This window comes from Ischnura elegans, chromosome 6 (assembly GCF_921293095.1).
Source record: "Ischnura elegans chromosome 6, ioIscEleg1.1, whole genome shotgun sequence".
NCBI classification, from domain to species: domain Eukaryota; kingdom Metazoa; phylum Arthropoda; class Insecta; order Odonata; family Coenagrionidae; genus Ischnura; species Ischnura elegans.
In genome coordinates, this window is record NC_060251.1 from 55,227,330 (window position 1) to 55,243,255 (window position 15,926).

Sequence of the window (15,926 nt, forward strand, 5' to 3'; positions counted from 1 at the left end):
TTCTCTCTTATGTTTTGTGAAAAGACAGCGAAGACAACCATTTGCAAAGTTTAAGGGTAACATGAGAGACTAATGCTTCAAATGGTGGTACAGCAGACTCCTGATTATCTGGGTCCGGCTTATACGTATTGCAGATTGTTGGTGCACGAGTTCACACTCCTATGTTTTCCACGATCTATGTAAAAAATTAAAAAGCTGACGCAAAAGCAGCAGGATATTTACATTTTAATGCATGACTACTCCTGGCCTATTATTTCTATTAGAATCCCTTTTGTAAAATGGAAATACATATTTTATTTGCTTGCTGACCAGGAATGCTTCAAGTTCACCTGGATGCCTGATTTAGCATTGCAGATGAAGATCAGTGGCGGGAAAAAACTCGTGAGTAATTTTAGAAGATTCTTTTATGGTAAACAAATCGTAAATGAAGAAAAATGTTATCTACGATCATTATATGTATATTTCGTATTGCATTATTGCTGTGGACTCGCATGCAGTTGAATGCGGCCCAAAGGAACCGGAGATTTCGTCGCTCTAAGGCATGTTTACACCATGACTAGACTGAAGGCAGCGAGGAAAGTTGGAGTAGAGATAGAATGAGTCATGGCCAGGCACATGCTTGCGCAGACAGTTTGCCTTTAGCCTTGATTTCTTATAACCACTTCTGAGGGTGATTGTGTAGCAGCCAGTTGCCATCACAGGAATACCGTGTTCCTGTTTTCCAAGCATCGCGGTGCGTGATTGCGCTTGTGATCATGGATCTGCATCCCGAGCAACTTGTGTGAGAAGTGAATATGCAGCGTGGTGCCTGTGTAGTTTCTGACATCGCACAGTGGTATTGAAGCATTCATGCAAAGCACGTTTCTGAATTCGTGATCTCGCAGCCACAGATGTGTAGCTTTGGGAAACCAGGTTCATATTACTCAGAGCTGTAAGAATATGATTGCAATCAAGCTATTGCCACTAAAAAGATAGCAGTCAGGAAAAGAAAGCTGCTAATGATTCCAGAAAGGATCTAAAATGACGTAAAATGTGCTTGGATAATAATAGATGGATTGCTTTAAGTACATGATGAAAATTAGATGAAGTTAGGTGAAAGTTTGGATTATTGGCTGGGTGTCACTCAGTCCTCATCTTGACATAAAACTCTAAAGAATAACTTTTGGTTAATGCAAATGTGATCAAATTGTAAAGGAAATTGCACAGTATTCCAGATTAGCTGGCTGGGAGTCCCTCTAAAGAGCAGAGGCTTTACTTAAATCAACTCCTGATCTTCAAATCCTTGTGAGTTTTAGGTATATATCAGGAGTGTATTTGAATGAGTTATTTAAAAGATCAAGTGTGGGTGTAATATTTCATTGTTTTCATTTTGTAGGGATCATAATTTTGTGAAAATTACCAAACTTACGCAAGTAGTTGACTTACTGTATTTATCTGAATATTGTCCCCCCTTTTTTTTTCAAAAATGCCCCTGGTAAAAGTAAAGTGAGGACTATATTCAAATGCATTTTAAAATTTTTTTCCTGAAACTGAAGCCTCAAAATTAAGGGGAGGGCTGTATTCAGAGGGGGACTATATTCCGAGAAATACAGTATTTTGAATGATAACCTCAATCTAGTACAGTGAAATGGCCTCTAAATTATAATTTAAGAAATATAGAAGCGATATATGTATGGTGCATGTATCCATAATTTTTTAATATCAAACCAAATTATTCACAATAACACGTAGATGTGTATGAACACAGTTTAGAGGTAAGTGTACATTCTCATTTGCATCAGCGATAAATTATACTCACTAACAGAAATCAGATTCCGCAAGCAATGTACATATTAGGATTCATGGTTTATTTCCATGATAAAGTCATCTTTCCCTTACTTTCTCTGCTAATAAGCTCCGCATTCTGTATAACTCCGTAACTGTATTACATAATAAAGGAAAAACCAGTGTGCATGAATTGTGAGTGATTAAAATAATTAATTATGCCTTTTTTAGGTGTCATAGAAATTATAGTAAGTAGCATGTAATATTTAGTCATTACGAATTCACTCACAGCATCATGATGCAAATCATGTTAAATATTATGGTTACATTTATTATATTAGTTATTCATTTTCACCAAATAACTCAAGCGAATGGTTTCTTGTAATAATGTATAAAACTTTTATCTTTAGGTTTAACACTGGAATAGTATGCAAAGTAACTGGTTAACCGATACTTACCACCCATTCCTACTGTTCAAACAAAGGTCATAGGCTCAAGTCCTGCCTGGATAGGTTGGTCCCTCCTTATTTGTGAATGAGAATTAAATTCAATTGCTTGGAGGAGTAGACTAAATGATATATGTATCCACCGTTTTTGCTCGGTAACAATTTATTTTCAGAAAAGTGGATTGTTATAACGCTTGAGAATTACTGAATAAATTTTAAGTTTCAATAGAAACCAAATTAGCTCTAATGCGTAGTGAGGTAATGAGGGACTAACTAGAAAGTCAGGGGCTTGCAACTTTTTATATGTATTTAATTATTTTTCATTGAAAGACCTTTAGAAGAGAGTCTATTCATTTTTTACACTGGCCAATAAATAGACTAAATCTGTATCTTCCATCAAACTCAATATCATTAGCATATTTAATGATTGTAAGTTCCTTTCTTCAAAATATGTACTGGTAAAAATAACAAAGACTTTACGAGCTAAATTCATTTGGTGTCATATAAACTGACTCATTGCATAATTTTTTATAATTAGTGACAAACATTACATTCTTACATCCACACACAATAGTGGGTGCATAAAATATAATTCTGCATAAACGTGCTCACATACACCCAAGTTTCAATCTCTAAAGTTCCTTCAGGCTAATAATGCAGCAACTGCTGGCTGGATATTTAATTTGTACATAAATTATAGCCTTACTCTGGCTATATCACTAATTTTTAGTGCTAGAAAAAGTTAATCTCGAGAGTTTTCCATTAAATGAGGCTGCATATCCTTCAAGAACATTTGTCCCATACTCAAGAAGTGGGCCATTATGCGACTGTATTAACTTCACTGGCAACTAAGCACAGGAATTAAACAGCCAAAACCTCTTTCTTCAATGCTTCTTCCTGCCCGTTTTCTTCAGATCCCGATTCCTTTTCAGTCACTGCACTTGTTCCTTCAATGTCTCCAGGAGCTCCAGTAGATTCTTCTGAATTGGAAGATGCATGTACGGAATCACATGAAGTTTCACTCTCATTTTTTTCTTTCTTCTCACCTTTCACATCTGGAACAGCTTCCAACGATGATTTAGAAGGCTTTTCAGTGCCTTCCTTATCTTCATCTGAGTCATCACTGTCACAGGAACTTATGTCATCTATGTCAGCCACCCTGATGAATAGAGAATATAAATTGGTATCATGAAATGCTCAGTATCTGTATGGGATTAAAATAAAAAATTTTTTGTAAAAGAAATGAGAGACAGGATTAAATAATAAGATGTTCTAATATCCATAAATTGTAGCAAAATAAAGGAATATTATAAGGGTGAGGGAACATGAAACAGTTACCAGTAGTAAAATAATTCTTAACATCTCATTATGCAAAACTAGAGGAGATTATTTAGTGTAGCTAACGCACAACCTCTGTATTTGCAGCACGATTAAAATAAGTAACATACATCTGGACATGTTAGAAAAAAGAAGATTACGAATGACGGTGGCCTGTTGGTAAAAATTTTGGTAGGTACTCCTATCGTGGTGGTGAATATATACAATACCTTTAAGAATTAGATTTAAGGATTTAAAAAGGTCACAATGGCCAACTTAAATAAATATTATGGTCACTCTGAAAGAAATTATTGTGATAACTTTGCCGATGTTGGAACTTGGTAATTTAGCAAAATGGGCTTAATTTTCCAACTACATACATAACATCATTCCAAGTGGGAGATGAAAACTAATCAGATTATGATATTACGAGATTAAAACAAGAAAACAAAAATCATGAGAAATTATGGAGCAGCAATAAGTGAAGTAAAACGCACTAATCAATCAACTCACCATAGGCAGGACTTCTTAGAAGGCTTCTTTGGTTCAGGAAGCTTCCTCTTCTGTGAAGTTGATGGCATACTACAACTGGAAGTTGAGGCCTTCATGCCTGTAAAAATTTTAGCGAAAAACATGTTATAAAATAAGGCCATAGCCAGAAAACATTTTCTGGAGGAGGGCTTACTTAGAGCAGGGAATACATTTTGGAGTGCTCATTCCAGGAAGAGTTACACCAGTGACTTATCACCTACTATGGGCGATGGGTGCCAGAAGAAAAATTGTTGAGAAGGCGCATTAAGTGCCGTACCTGGGGCATTCTGTAACCAGATGTCATAATAAAACATCTGTTTAAACAGTAAAAAAAATGGTATTTTTGAGAAAAATTACTTTTTTCTGTTGCTCTTATTTGTATTTTTTTCCTTTTCTAAATGCACAGTCTCTATTCAAATTGCAAAATTTGTCAGTACAATCATTTCCCAAAAACTTTCACTAGTCAGGGGGTTGCAAGCGCCCAAGCTACCATATTTCAGGGGGGATTTGAACCCTTCAACACCCCAATTTCTATTGAATTACCAGTAATGTGCAAGTACTTTGCAGTCATGCAATAACCCAGCTACAAATTAAGAAGGTTTAGGGGCACCTGCAAACCTACAGCAGGTCAAGGTGGAAGGAGTAGAAGATTCAATTGCAGTAAACTGATGGTAAACTAGGTCTTTTCATACGTCAGCTTTTAACACACTGTCATTTATTACAACATTGAGGGTGGGCTTGATGTTTTCCACATCTAATATTCTATTTCAACTCTATGTCACTGACTTTAACAATGAAAATCTCCATGCTGTGAAATCAAAGGACAAGAAGTAAAATCTTACATGGACAATGATGAGAGGTTGACAGAATCACAAAATATGATAGGGGAGTATATTCAAAACCTTACCACAAATTATGATGCAACATTGAACATCTATGCTTTCAACTTACTTCCAGGCATCAACAACAAAGATTTCTACTGATGACAAACCACATTGACAAAGTACCTTGATCAACAGCATCCCATACTTTCTCACTGAGGTCTGATCTCTGCTTTTCATATTCCTTATCTTGGAATTCATGCTTTGGTTCAGCACATAATCTTTCTAGTTTCTTCTTCCGCTTTTCTGCAGCTTCTCTCTCACGGTCAGCTTGCTGAGCAATCCAGTTCTTTAGCCTGCGTGTGAATGAGGAAATGCAAAGTGTGAACAAAATTATGCACAACCCCAACAGAGGGAAAAACAAAGTTATACATAAAAAGTCGAAAGACAAATCCTACTTTTCCGAACTTTCGGAGGTCAAATTACACAATTGTATCAGTCATGAGTATCATTCCACAACTGGTATTGATATCAGTGATGAGTGCAGTAGGGCACTTCTGGGTTCTGTCCACATTGTCATTTTAGATGGTGGCGTTTCACCAACCATGCTGTAGGTGTCCTCAGGCCTAGCTGAAACATCGCCATCAAAAATGACAATGCAGATGGAACCCGGAAGTCTACCCAACAGTGAACCAGAACACTGCAAAAACCTACACCAGTGATGAGCATTTACAAACAGATAGCTTATCAGCCTTTACAGTGCCTTTGATTCGATAAGCCAGGGTAACCATCATCAACCAAAACTTGATGACACATGGACCATCAAAGAGATTATGATCCCACAACCAGAATCATAACCACTGATGTTGTATCTCAGTTTTTGCTATGATTATCAGCTGATAGTTAAAGAAAATAGAAATTTTTGTGGTGATTAGTTGAGTAGAAATTCTAATATAGTTTTAAACAACTGCAACTTACTTGAATAATCCATCTAAAACAAATAAATATAATGCTAGCATAATACTATAGGGTTCCTTTCATTACTACCTGAACACATATACTGTCTAATTGATATTTAGCTGCCACCTCCTTCTACAGTAATAATAGATAATTTGATACAACATCCCTTGGTAACACTCATGCTAGATGGCTTTAAGTTGAGAAGATTTCTGGCTAAGCCTAACATTTGTGATAATCACGGCACAAGTACATAATAGAATATGAATAGCTGTATGGAACTCATATAAATAGCCCACATAAGACATCAAGAGAGTTCAGGGAAATAATATGTTTACACAAGAATGATGTTTCAAGAGATGAAATAAATGCCACATGCATTAATGCTTCTTATTGTGTACGAGGAATTTAGCTCTTTATTAAATTATTTAGGAGGAAACGATGGATGAAAAAGGTCGATGAATCCAGTTTTTGCTTTGAAGTAGATGATATATAAAAAATGCATGCACAAGAGGACTAGTCAATACAAATGTGTAAAACCTAATGGTTGTTTCCAAAAGCAAGGTAATCACAAATGATAAACCCATTAACATCCAACACTACCTTTGTTACCAGCTGGTAGTGTATGCCTATACCTGACTTAAATAATATTTTCCATGGACTTTTAGAAAAATCAATAATCGAAGCCCAACAATTTGAACAAGTATTGAAGTATGAATTCGATAACGAAAAATCTGTCATTCGACAGTCATAGTTAAACCTATAATTTCATTTTGCCCCTTAAAAAGTTGGATCGTCACACATTGCATTTCTATGTTCATGCGTTAACAGATTAACTGTTTTCGTTACTGTTGTTGTAATTATTATTACATTTTCGGCGGTGGAATTACTGGTCAACAGTTTTTCACCATTATAATATTAGCCCTTTAGTCGTACTTTCAGCAGAGTCACTGTATCGTGTAGCCAGTATTACAGACATTATGAGCACAAGGAAAATCAAATAATTCCATATTTTCAGTCCAGGAAGACCAAAATCAAAATGCTTAGAGCTATGGAAATGCGGGCATTTCCAGAACCCAATTCTTTTCGATTGAATGTTGCGTGGGTTTTCGGGACCCCAATTTATAAGGTAAACCAGGCGAAAGTGGGCATATTTTGCCATAATGAATACAAGAAGAGTGTACCTCTTTTCCTCATTGATGTCCCTCAATCTTCTTCCACTCAAGTCTCGACAGGCCTCACGGTTGGTTGTCTTCTCAATTTGGGCCCCGATTGCCCGCAGCATTGAACCAAATCCTATGAAACGATATAATATTAAAAAGGGAAATGCACAAATTTCAGTCAATCGAATGAAAATTAAAAGTACCTCCTTTTCCTCCACGAAGGCGAGGAACTGCATGAATGACTCCATCGTTGATTTCATCCGAAGGGTCGACACGTTTTCCATTACGGACATAGTAGAAGTCTTCAACATTACCCTAGATAACATACATGGAAAATCAATAACAAAAAAAACTCAATTTCACTTAAACTGTTAACATGTTGAATATTGGCTACTCACAGTGTATTCTGGTAGAATTCCATCTAATATTTCAACGTTAACTTGTGGTTCCGTTAAAACAACTGTCTTTTTCAAGTGGCTTATGTATAAAAGGAGCATATTTGAAAATATTTTTCCACCACAATTATTGCCACTTTCATAAATACTCTACACTCTTTAGTAATGTAAACTCTATGGCCACTTTTTAAGCAAGTTGACGAGGATCGCTTAAATTTCTTCAGTTGTTCGAAAAAACTTCATAACATAGGTGGCGCCTGGATACGTTTTGTTTTCACTGCAAATGAGGCCAAGGGGGCGGGGACGGCGAATGATGATGAGGATGATGAGCAGTGTAAAAATAGTGGGATGAGCGTACAATATGGGCGATGTGGGTTTCCGAAGTGTGTCAATGAATGCATGCAACGTAATGAGGACCTAGTAGGTTTTTTCCATCGGTGCCTACTCCTGTTAATGCACCATGGAATAAATGCAATTGCTTCCAATCGGAGGCATCTGTAACTAATGTTTCATCGAACTGCTATTTATAGCTACCTGCTTTGGAGTTACCTCCAATGTCATCTCACTCTATCATTTATTTATTATTTTCATTAAATCGCTATATACTCGTCGTTATAACATACATTTTTGCCTCTAAGCCAACGTAACAGAATTTAGAATTCGTTTAAATTTGGAAGAGTAATCAAAATCCAGAGATTTATCCTTCTTCGCAGATTCTCTTCTTCAAATATGACACATTCTCTTCTTATCTCGCGATGTAGAGCTGTAGGAACACTTGTTTTGATAACATATCATGTGTTTGCAAGTGGCTCCGTGGCTCCAATGCGGTGGTTTGCGAGCCTACCACGCAGAGGAACGAATGAAACGACATGAGCGTTCCAAGTTTTCCTGCAATGATATCATCAGGGTTGGGCGTTGTGATGTGACGCTTTATATTGATACGGTGTTCTATTCTCTCGAGATTTTCGTGTATCTATACATATTTGCAGAAAAATGGGTAATTTTTAAGATGTAGTTGTACATGAAGCTTAATTTTTAAGGATTTAAATGTATTTGCATTGCAACCGATTTGTTTATATGTCCCCAGCTGGACGGTATTATGTGCGTAAACTTGGCTTGTTTATTGTTGTGGACTTAATCGCATTGATTTAATCTCTTGGATGTGATATTTTTCGCTATTTTTATTTGACGGGGAATTACTTATAATTATTATAGCGAGGAGTTTTCTCAATATTGATCTTAATTGGTTGACTTTTCGTGTGTCAACATTGCAACCCGTTTCCCATCATTGCAAAAGCAGTAAATAATACATATAGGCGTTTGGGTATTGTCTCAAATTATGGGCATTACTCAGTGCCGTGATATGTTACCACTGGAATAGAGTATCTAGCTCTTTGCAAATATTCGACGCTGATCCGTATCTTTTATTCACTCGACACCTCCGGAATTGCTTATTGAATACGCTAGGCAATTGCCGATTTCTAATCAAGTTTGCCGAGAAATGAATAAATACATGTTTATGTTATGATTGTATTAATCGTCTTTTTAAAACTTTTTGACGGTGAAATTTGGTTACTGTGATGAGTCGTGCGTATTTTACTTTGAAGTAAATGTTCATTGATGGAATCAATAGTACTACCTTTATCTTTTGCATTAAAAATATTTGTACCGACCTATGTTTTGAAAACATTTACGGCTTTAGCAGACTACTGTCGAGACTTATTGAATAAGTTGTTGAGACGAATGAAAATATATGTTTGGATGGATAATCTATAAGTTACATTTGTTAGTTTTCTCCACAATTTTTTAAATCTTGAGAAGTGTTTTTGACCATTTTTAGTGTAAAATCACGTCACTAAAAAATCGTGAATGTATTTACTTGTCCTTGAATAATTCAACCTATCACCGTAGTAAATTAAGTTTTAATATGCGGGTAATACATAGAAATGTTTCATTTCAGTGGAGGCCCTTGTGGAATTTGATTACGCTGCTCAAGCTCCAGATGAGCTCACACTAAAGAAAGGAGATATAATCACTGCCATAAAGACCGAACCTGGGAATGGTTGGTGGGAAGGAAGCCTCAAAGGTCGCAGAGGCTTGTTTCCTGACAATTTTGTCAAGGTTTGACATTTTATATTTTTAATTAATTATTTTTAGCTTAATTTTTTAAACTATTATGCATCTTAAGTACAAGTGTTGATTTATTTAGCTAGTTTCCCGAGATTAAAGAAATATTAGTTATTTGTGTAATAAAATGATCTCTGATAAATAATTTGTCTTGAAGTTGTTGTGAACCGGTAGTGGAAACAATAAGGGGTCGTGATCAGTTGAATATTCCAAGAACTGGAAGCTCGTTACCATGAAACAAGACTAACAAAAAACGTGGAAGGGGACTTAAAGAGGTTATACTTAATACTAATAAGGAATAACTGCTATTCTGGGTAAGGACAATGAGGTAAGTTACCTCATTGTTCTTACCCAGAAATGTTGTGAAAATAGTTCTTTGCTTGTTTAACAGGAATCCCTCAAGGCCTTGAGACAGCAAATGCATTAACTACTTTTAATAGTATTTCCACTTGATAACTCTGCTTAAAATAAGCAACTATCATTTGTTCTCATTGGTGAAGAGATGTGAGAAAAAAGAAGAAATTGCCAGACACAGTGCTGGCCGACAGACGTGAGACCTTTAATGATGAACAAATATTGTGTTCATTTGTAGAATTTATGGACTTCAGGATTTAAAGAAATACTTCCTTTGCAATTCTGGTATTGAGCTTTCCGTTTTATTCAGTCAAGTAAGACAGCAGTGTAACAACTACAATGAACATGATATTCATAGAAACAGCTAAAGCTTTAAATTGTAAGATCAACATCATTAAATGTGTTATAGATTTTCGGTGAAAATAAAGGATTCAATTTTAATCCAAACTATAGCATAATGAAAAACATGATTAATAACTGACAATGAGTAGTCATCCTCCACACTCAACGTATATTCTTAAAGCTTCACGTGTAATAATGTGGTTTAATAGAACACAGATCAATGCCCCAATCACTTATGGAGGTCATTTATCGGTCATGGAATCAATTATTTAATATTGATAACTTTTTAAAATATATATTACCAATGGAACAGTGCTTGCTATTTACTGAGCTTGTGCTTCCTTGCTATTTACTGAGATCTGGGAGAAGTAAAACTTAGCTGCCTAATTAAAATTATTTCAAATGACCTGGCGGCTTGGAAGGGTGGAAATGGTGGATAGGATCAGCATTAGTCCAGTCAAATGGTCTTGGAATAGATTCCATTTGGAAGCTCATGACCCCTAAATATGCTGAATGGCTGTGAGTGAAGGGGAGGTTTCATGTGGGTAACTTGGAGGAGAAAGAGAGAAAGGTGACCTATGCCATCAGAATGGTGACCTATGCCATTAAGAAGAGATAGATAATCACCCTTGGGTGATGTTTAGAAGAGATTTATGAATTCTGCCTGTGCCTGCTATGAGATCGTTACTTTGCACCCAAAATCGCCATCAATGAAATAAATTCTCACTATTTTAGAAAGAAAAGTGTCAATATCCTCCCTCTTTTCATGAGTTGGTATCATCATCAGGATTTTGGTTCCGTAATTTGTCCTGGGAGAACCATTCATTGAGGGAAGAAATAATTGACAGGAGAGTAAACAACAATGAACCCTGCGAGGCCCAGTACAGATTAGCAAAAGTTTGTAATGTCATCAACTCATCTGTGTAAGGCCATGAATTTTTCACGGGGAATAGAGAAGTAGGTGATATACCAAGAAGCATAGAAATATGTACCTGTCTCTTCATCAGTCAAACTCTATCACAATTGTGAGAAATGGCTCTTGCCAAACTGTACTAAACCCCTATTTGTAGCTGTTCACACAATATTAGAATGGACATGCATGCACTACTTAAAGTGGTGAAATTCTATGACATTTCAATTAAAGACTTCGTAATGTTCTGCCACTTGAATTATTTTCCTGGCTGGATTTATTAGAGGAGTAAAAAGGGCCTAATGAGATCAGCTGTATGGTATTGGAAGGCAACAAGGTCTATTTTGTAAACACATACTTCCTAAAATAAACTTCGTTCTCAAGGATCACAAAGCTGAAGATTTATGAAATCCCAATGAGACCAGAAGTTATGGTGCTGAAGTGAGAACTCTGTCAAAATATGGTGAAGAAAGATTACTGGAGGGATCTATTGTTCAATGTAAGACAGAGACAGTGAGGGTGAGGAGGAACATGGTGATAAATGAACTTATAGAAGAGAAGGACGTAGTAAGATTCTCTTAGGTATTAAAGGTGGCAATGGTGGTTCATCTGAGAAGAATGGAAATTTAAAGAATGACAAAATAGAGTGCTATCCTATTTTTTTTAATTTCCTAAATCGAAAGATTATTACTCCTGGAGTACGTACTTAACGTTTTTGGATTTTTAAAACACAATATGTATTTTTTGCAATTAAATAAAAAGTGAAAATTTTCAAGCATGCGAAAACGCGATGGGTAAGTATGAATGCTGGGAAAAGCCCATGTGGCATCATTCTGGTTCTGGCTGCCGCTGTGTGGGGCCACCTTGGTGTGAGGTTATGAGCGCTGCAACGATGTAGGCTGCTAACAGCTAGCTCTTGGCTTAAATAAGGATTATTAATACCCTGTCAAATGAAGGAAACTCTCCGACCACAGCTAATTTTAATTGGTGATTATTGCGAGATGTTTCCCTGATGTCTGTGCCTCTTGTATGCAATGGTAATCTCAGGCAACTTAGAATTGCTGACTACTCGTATAGCATCTGGGCCCCTGTGACGCCACGTGGAGTGGCATTGCATGGCAGCCTATGTGGCCTTTTTTAAATGAGGTTAAAATTGACCATTAACATTCGTCTATACTGGGGCTTCTAAAACTAAATAATTTGTATATTATGAATACACTAATGGTGGGTAACGAATCGCAATCAATGCCTTTCGTTTTCTTTGATGAAGGAAACTACCCTATTATGGTGGATGGCTAGATTTTAAAGTAGTTGAGATGAGAGGTAGACTGTGGAAGGATGGCCTTAGGGTGCTGAATAAGACTTCCAAGCAATGGGAGTCGTTAGATGAAGGGAGAGAGCACGAAGAAGGGCTGAACAGAGATGCCTATATTAAAGCTTGCAATTACTTGTATGGGTTGGGGAAATGCAGGGTGGAGAAAAGTTATTTCACGAAATTTTAATCCTGGATAGCTGATGCCAACGGAAACCAAAATTACTGTTGGTGTTTAGGTTGAAAACGCACCATTTTTAAATTACAGAAACTTTGAGCCAAGAGCTCTGATTGGCTGTGATTTTGCCCTATTGCTAGATGCCTTAGATACATCATGATCATTGGCGGACAAAGAATTTGAAGTTGTGAATGCCTAGAGCATGCAGTAACAAGGCAAACTCACAGCCAGTGTGAGTGCTTGGCTCAAAGTTTCTGTAGTTTAAAAATGGTAAGTTTCCAACCTAACCGTAATTGGTAATTTTGGTTACCACTGGCATCAGCTATCGAGGGTTAAAATTTCGTGATTTACTTTTTCTCCACCCTGCATATCAGGTTTTAGAATTTGTGAAGTGTTTAATTCACGTGATTGGGTTTCAGTGCTGACATATCAGCATCATGTAGAAGATCCTCCTTATTTTCATGCTCTTTACCCCTCATTTCTCTTTTTCTTCCCCTTCCGTTCAATAGTAACTATACGTACAAATTGGCTCTGCCATGTACTGCTTGTTACCTGAAGATGGTCTATCAATATTGAAATCCACATCAAAGTACATGTTTTATTTTGTGGAAGAAATAACCTCATGAATTCAGTTGGAACAAATTTGGCTTTATTTTTTGAGAATTCTCAGGATATAAGTTTGATTGCCTAAATAATAAACTGTAGGTCTGTAATGACCATTACTATGTAATTTTTTGTGTTCCTAATGATAGGTATGGATATTTATATTTTGGTTAATCGCATCTTGATTGAAACTTGATTGTTTTTGGTGAGATGTGGTGGAACCATTCCTTCATAAATGAAATAGGCTTTGCAGGTTTATTTAAAGATTTTAGGTTTAGGTTTGACTATAAATGTTAATTTTCAATCTTGAATTTCATTCCAGGTGATTAAAAAAGATGCCCCCACAGAATCCCATAAGGATGAAAAGAATGGTGTTGTTCTGAGATCAGGTGAGTTGTTTGCTCGGTGATCTCGTGTTTTACAAAAAATTTGACACTTGTCAGTCAAATGCAAATTTGACTGTCCATTAAAAGTGAAATTTTTCTTTTTACCTTTTTTACGTTATGATGTCTATACTTAATGATTGTATAAGTTTTGCTCTTGTGTTTATCTTTTTTGGCAATTGTATGAATATTTTTTAAAATGAAGTTATACATATTTAGCTGGCTGTGCTTCTGTGTAAAAAAGATTAAAAGTTTCTTGTTTTTATAATGGTGAGAAAATTGGCGATTCTTTCCATGGTCCATGCCTGCATTTCAATGACTAAGTACGTGAGATGTTAAGAAAATGGCTGAGATCAGTCTATTGAACTAAGTGCGAATGTTTTTGAAAAATCTATCTTGCAAGATGTTTTCAGCCCTGTCATTTTACTTTGCTTCAGCCGTTGGAAATTTAGAAGAGGCAATGCTATACTTTGGTTGAAAACAAGTTTCAGCCAAACTTCTCTTTGTATGCAAGTTTTTAAAGTAAATCATAATAGGGAAATCTATCAAGGTGAGGATTCAGTCTTGCACAACCCAAGTAATAAAACTAATGACTGAAAAGGCTTAGCTTTACTTATGCCTGGTTTGAAGTCACCTTCTAAATGTTGCTAATGCTGTTAACCCAACGAGCACTGCCCCTTTACTCAACCCTATTTGGCTGTATTTTCATCAATAATGTTGCTGCAGCCATTGTTGCACTTATTATTAGAGTGATTGTGATGACTAATGGATGCCTACTAGTCCTTACTTTTACTGCCAGTGATGAGACGTTATTAGTTCAAGAGGAGAAGATGGCTCTTGTGTTCAATAACTCATTTACGTATTTATTTGTTTTGTGCCACTGTCTAATTTAAAAAATAAAAGTTACTACTTTGATTTCACCATCCTCTTTTGAAGTCCCATGTCATTGATGTTTGAGATGCATGCGTCTAAATTATTAATGATAAGGTTATGACATGAAAAAGTATTAAATTATAGTAAGCTGTCTTTTCCCCCTTTTTTATGCATGAATTTCCACTATTTTCCCCTTGTGGTTTATTTTAAACCTTTCACCGATTTAACAATCTCCCATAGCCATGTGTCGATCAGTTAGAAAAACAAGATTTCTTTAGAGTGGGCTGAAAAATTACTTTTTTTTCAGGAAAGAATTTTCTGTACGCATGAAACATATCTGCTCATATTCGGGTCTCAGACACAAATTTTTTTCAAAATCAGATAATATTAACCTCTGTCGTCTGAGCCCTTAAGGTTTAATATGTTACAATTTAATATTGGCAAAATTTTGAGACAAACATCTATGGATAAGAGATCACTACTACCAAGTATATTTTGGCCTTAACTAATCTTGAGGATATCTTTCAGCATTATATTTGCTGAGTTTGTAGTTTGTGTAAATAATTTTATCATATCGCGGTTCAAGAGAATGATCAGCAAATGTCAAGTAAAGGGAACCTGTGCACCAGCCAAAATGTCTGTCTGGGTGTGGCATCACTGCAGTAGGGGATACTGAAAAAACTCAAGCGGGGTCAAAAGATACCTTGTGTTACCTTTACTTTTATGGTAATAAAAAATAATCAAGTCATATTCAAAGTTTACGAAGGTTTTAATTAAAGTGATTATGTAAAAATATCAGACAATGCCATGTTATGACATAAAAAAGTTAAAACTTTGGTTCTGCAATGTTTGACATTACAGGCAGCCCCTCAAGGGGGGGGGGGGGGTGCGTGCCCCCTGCACCTCCTATCTGTATCCACCACTGCATCTCTGCACATGTTTCCTTTTGAAAATTGAATTAGCGGTAAATGAACTACAGTGGAACCTCGTTAAAGCGAGTACGGGCTATAGCGACACTACCGCTATAACGAGAGATAGCCGATGCACCGTCAATTGACCCTATAATAAGCGTGTTAAAAAATTCGTTTTTACGACACCCTTTTGGTGCTGCCTCTCGCCATAGCGAGGGTTTCACCGCCGGAAGACTTTCATCAAGACTCCTTAACCTCTGTAATTGCTAGCAATCTGTTAGAAATGAAGTTAATGGAGTGCTCAGTCTCAAATTTATGTGGTAAACTGTCGTTCGATAAATAAGTAGTTAATTTTGGTGAAAATATTGTGGCATTAGCATTCGCGAATGCTTCATCTTCTTTTGTTCCTCGGACGGCAGAAAGCAGTCGGCAGCATACCCGCACGCCCGTGAGTTGCGTGAAAAGAAAGCATTTGATGGCAGACACCATGGCCAAAAAAACACCAAACACGTCTAAGCGAGAAAATAAAAATAAAGGTG

General features: G+C 36.4%; 2 protein-coding genes across 6 annotated transcripts in view; one reads left to right on the forward strand and one right to left on the reverse strand.

Annotated features, from left to right (window-relative positions):
• Positions 1–2,491: 2,491 nt before the first annotated feature.
• Positions 2,492–7,695, reverse strand: LOC124160734 (replication stress response regulator SDE2). 3 transcript variants are annotated; one of them, XM_046536729.1, is made up of 7 exons: positions 7,584–7,695; positions 7,398–7,536; positions 7,203–7,314; positions 7,021–7,132; positions 5,066–5,235; positions 4,041–4,137; positions 2,492–3,369 (listed from the first exon to the last, which is right to left on the reverse strand). In XM_046536729.1, exons 2-7 carry the CDS (start codon positions 7,494–7,496, stop codon positions 3,072–3,074), a joined length of 888 nt encoding a protein of 295 aa, XP_046392685.1. In that variant the 5' UTR covers positions 7,497–7,536; positions 7,584–7,695; the 3' UTR covers positions 2,492–3,071. The 3 variants fall into 3 exon arrangements, with proteins under 3 accessions (XP_046392685.1, XP_046392684.1, XP_046392683.1); XM_046536728.1 differs by having other exon boundaries at positions 7,398–7,531; positions 7,579–7,695; XM_046536727.1 differs by having other exon boundaries at positions 7,398–7,526; positions 7,574–7,695.
• A 535-nt stretch (positions 7,696–8,230) lies between these two features.
• Positions 8,231–15,926, forward strand: part of LOC124160733 (SH3 domain-containing kinase-binding protein 1) — a 54,338-nt gene continuing 46,642 nt past the window's right edge. For 2 of the 3 annotated variants that reach the window (XM_046536724.1, XM_046536725.1), the window contains exons 1-3: positions 8,231–8,391; positions 9,355–9,515; positions 13,543–13,609. In XM_046536724.1, the coding sequence (XP_046392680.1) occupies positions 8,388–8,391; positions 9,355–9,515; positions 13,543–13,609 (232 nt within the window). In that variant the 5' untranslated portion in view covers positions 8,231–8,387. The remainder of the gene's footprint in view (positions 8,392–9,354; positions 9,516–13,542; positions 13,610–15,926) is intronic. The other variant, XM_046536726.1, reaches the window with a different exon arrangement.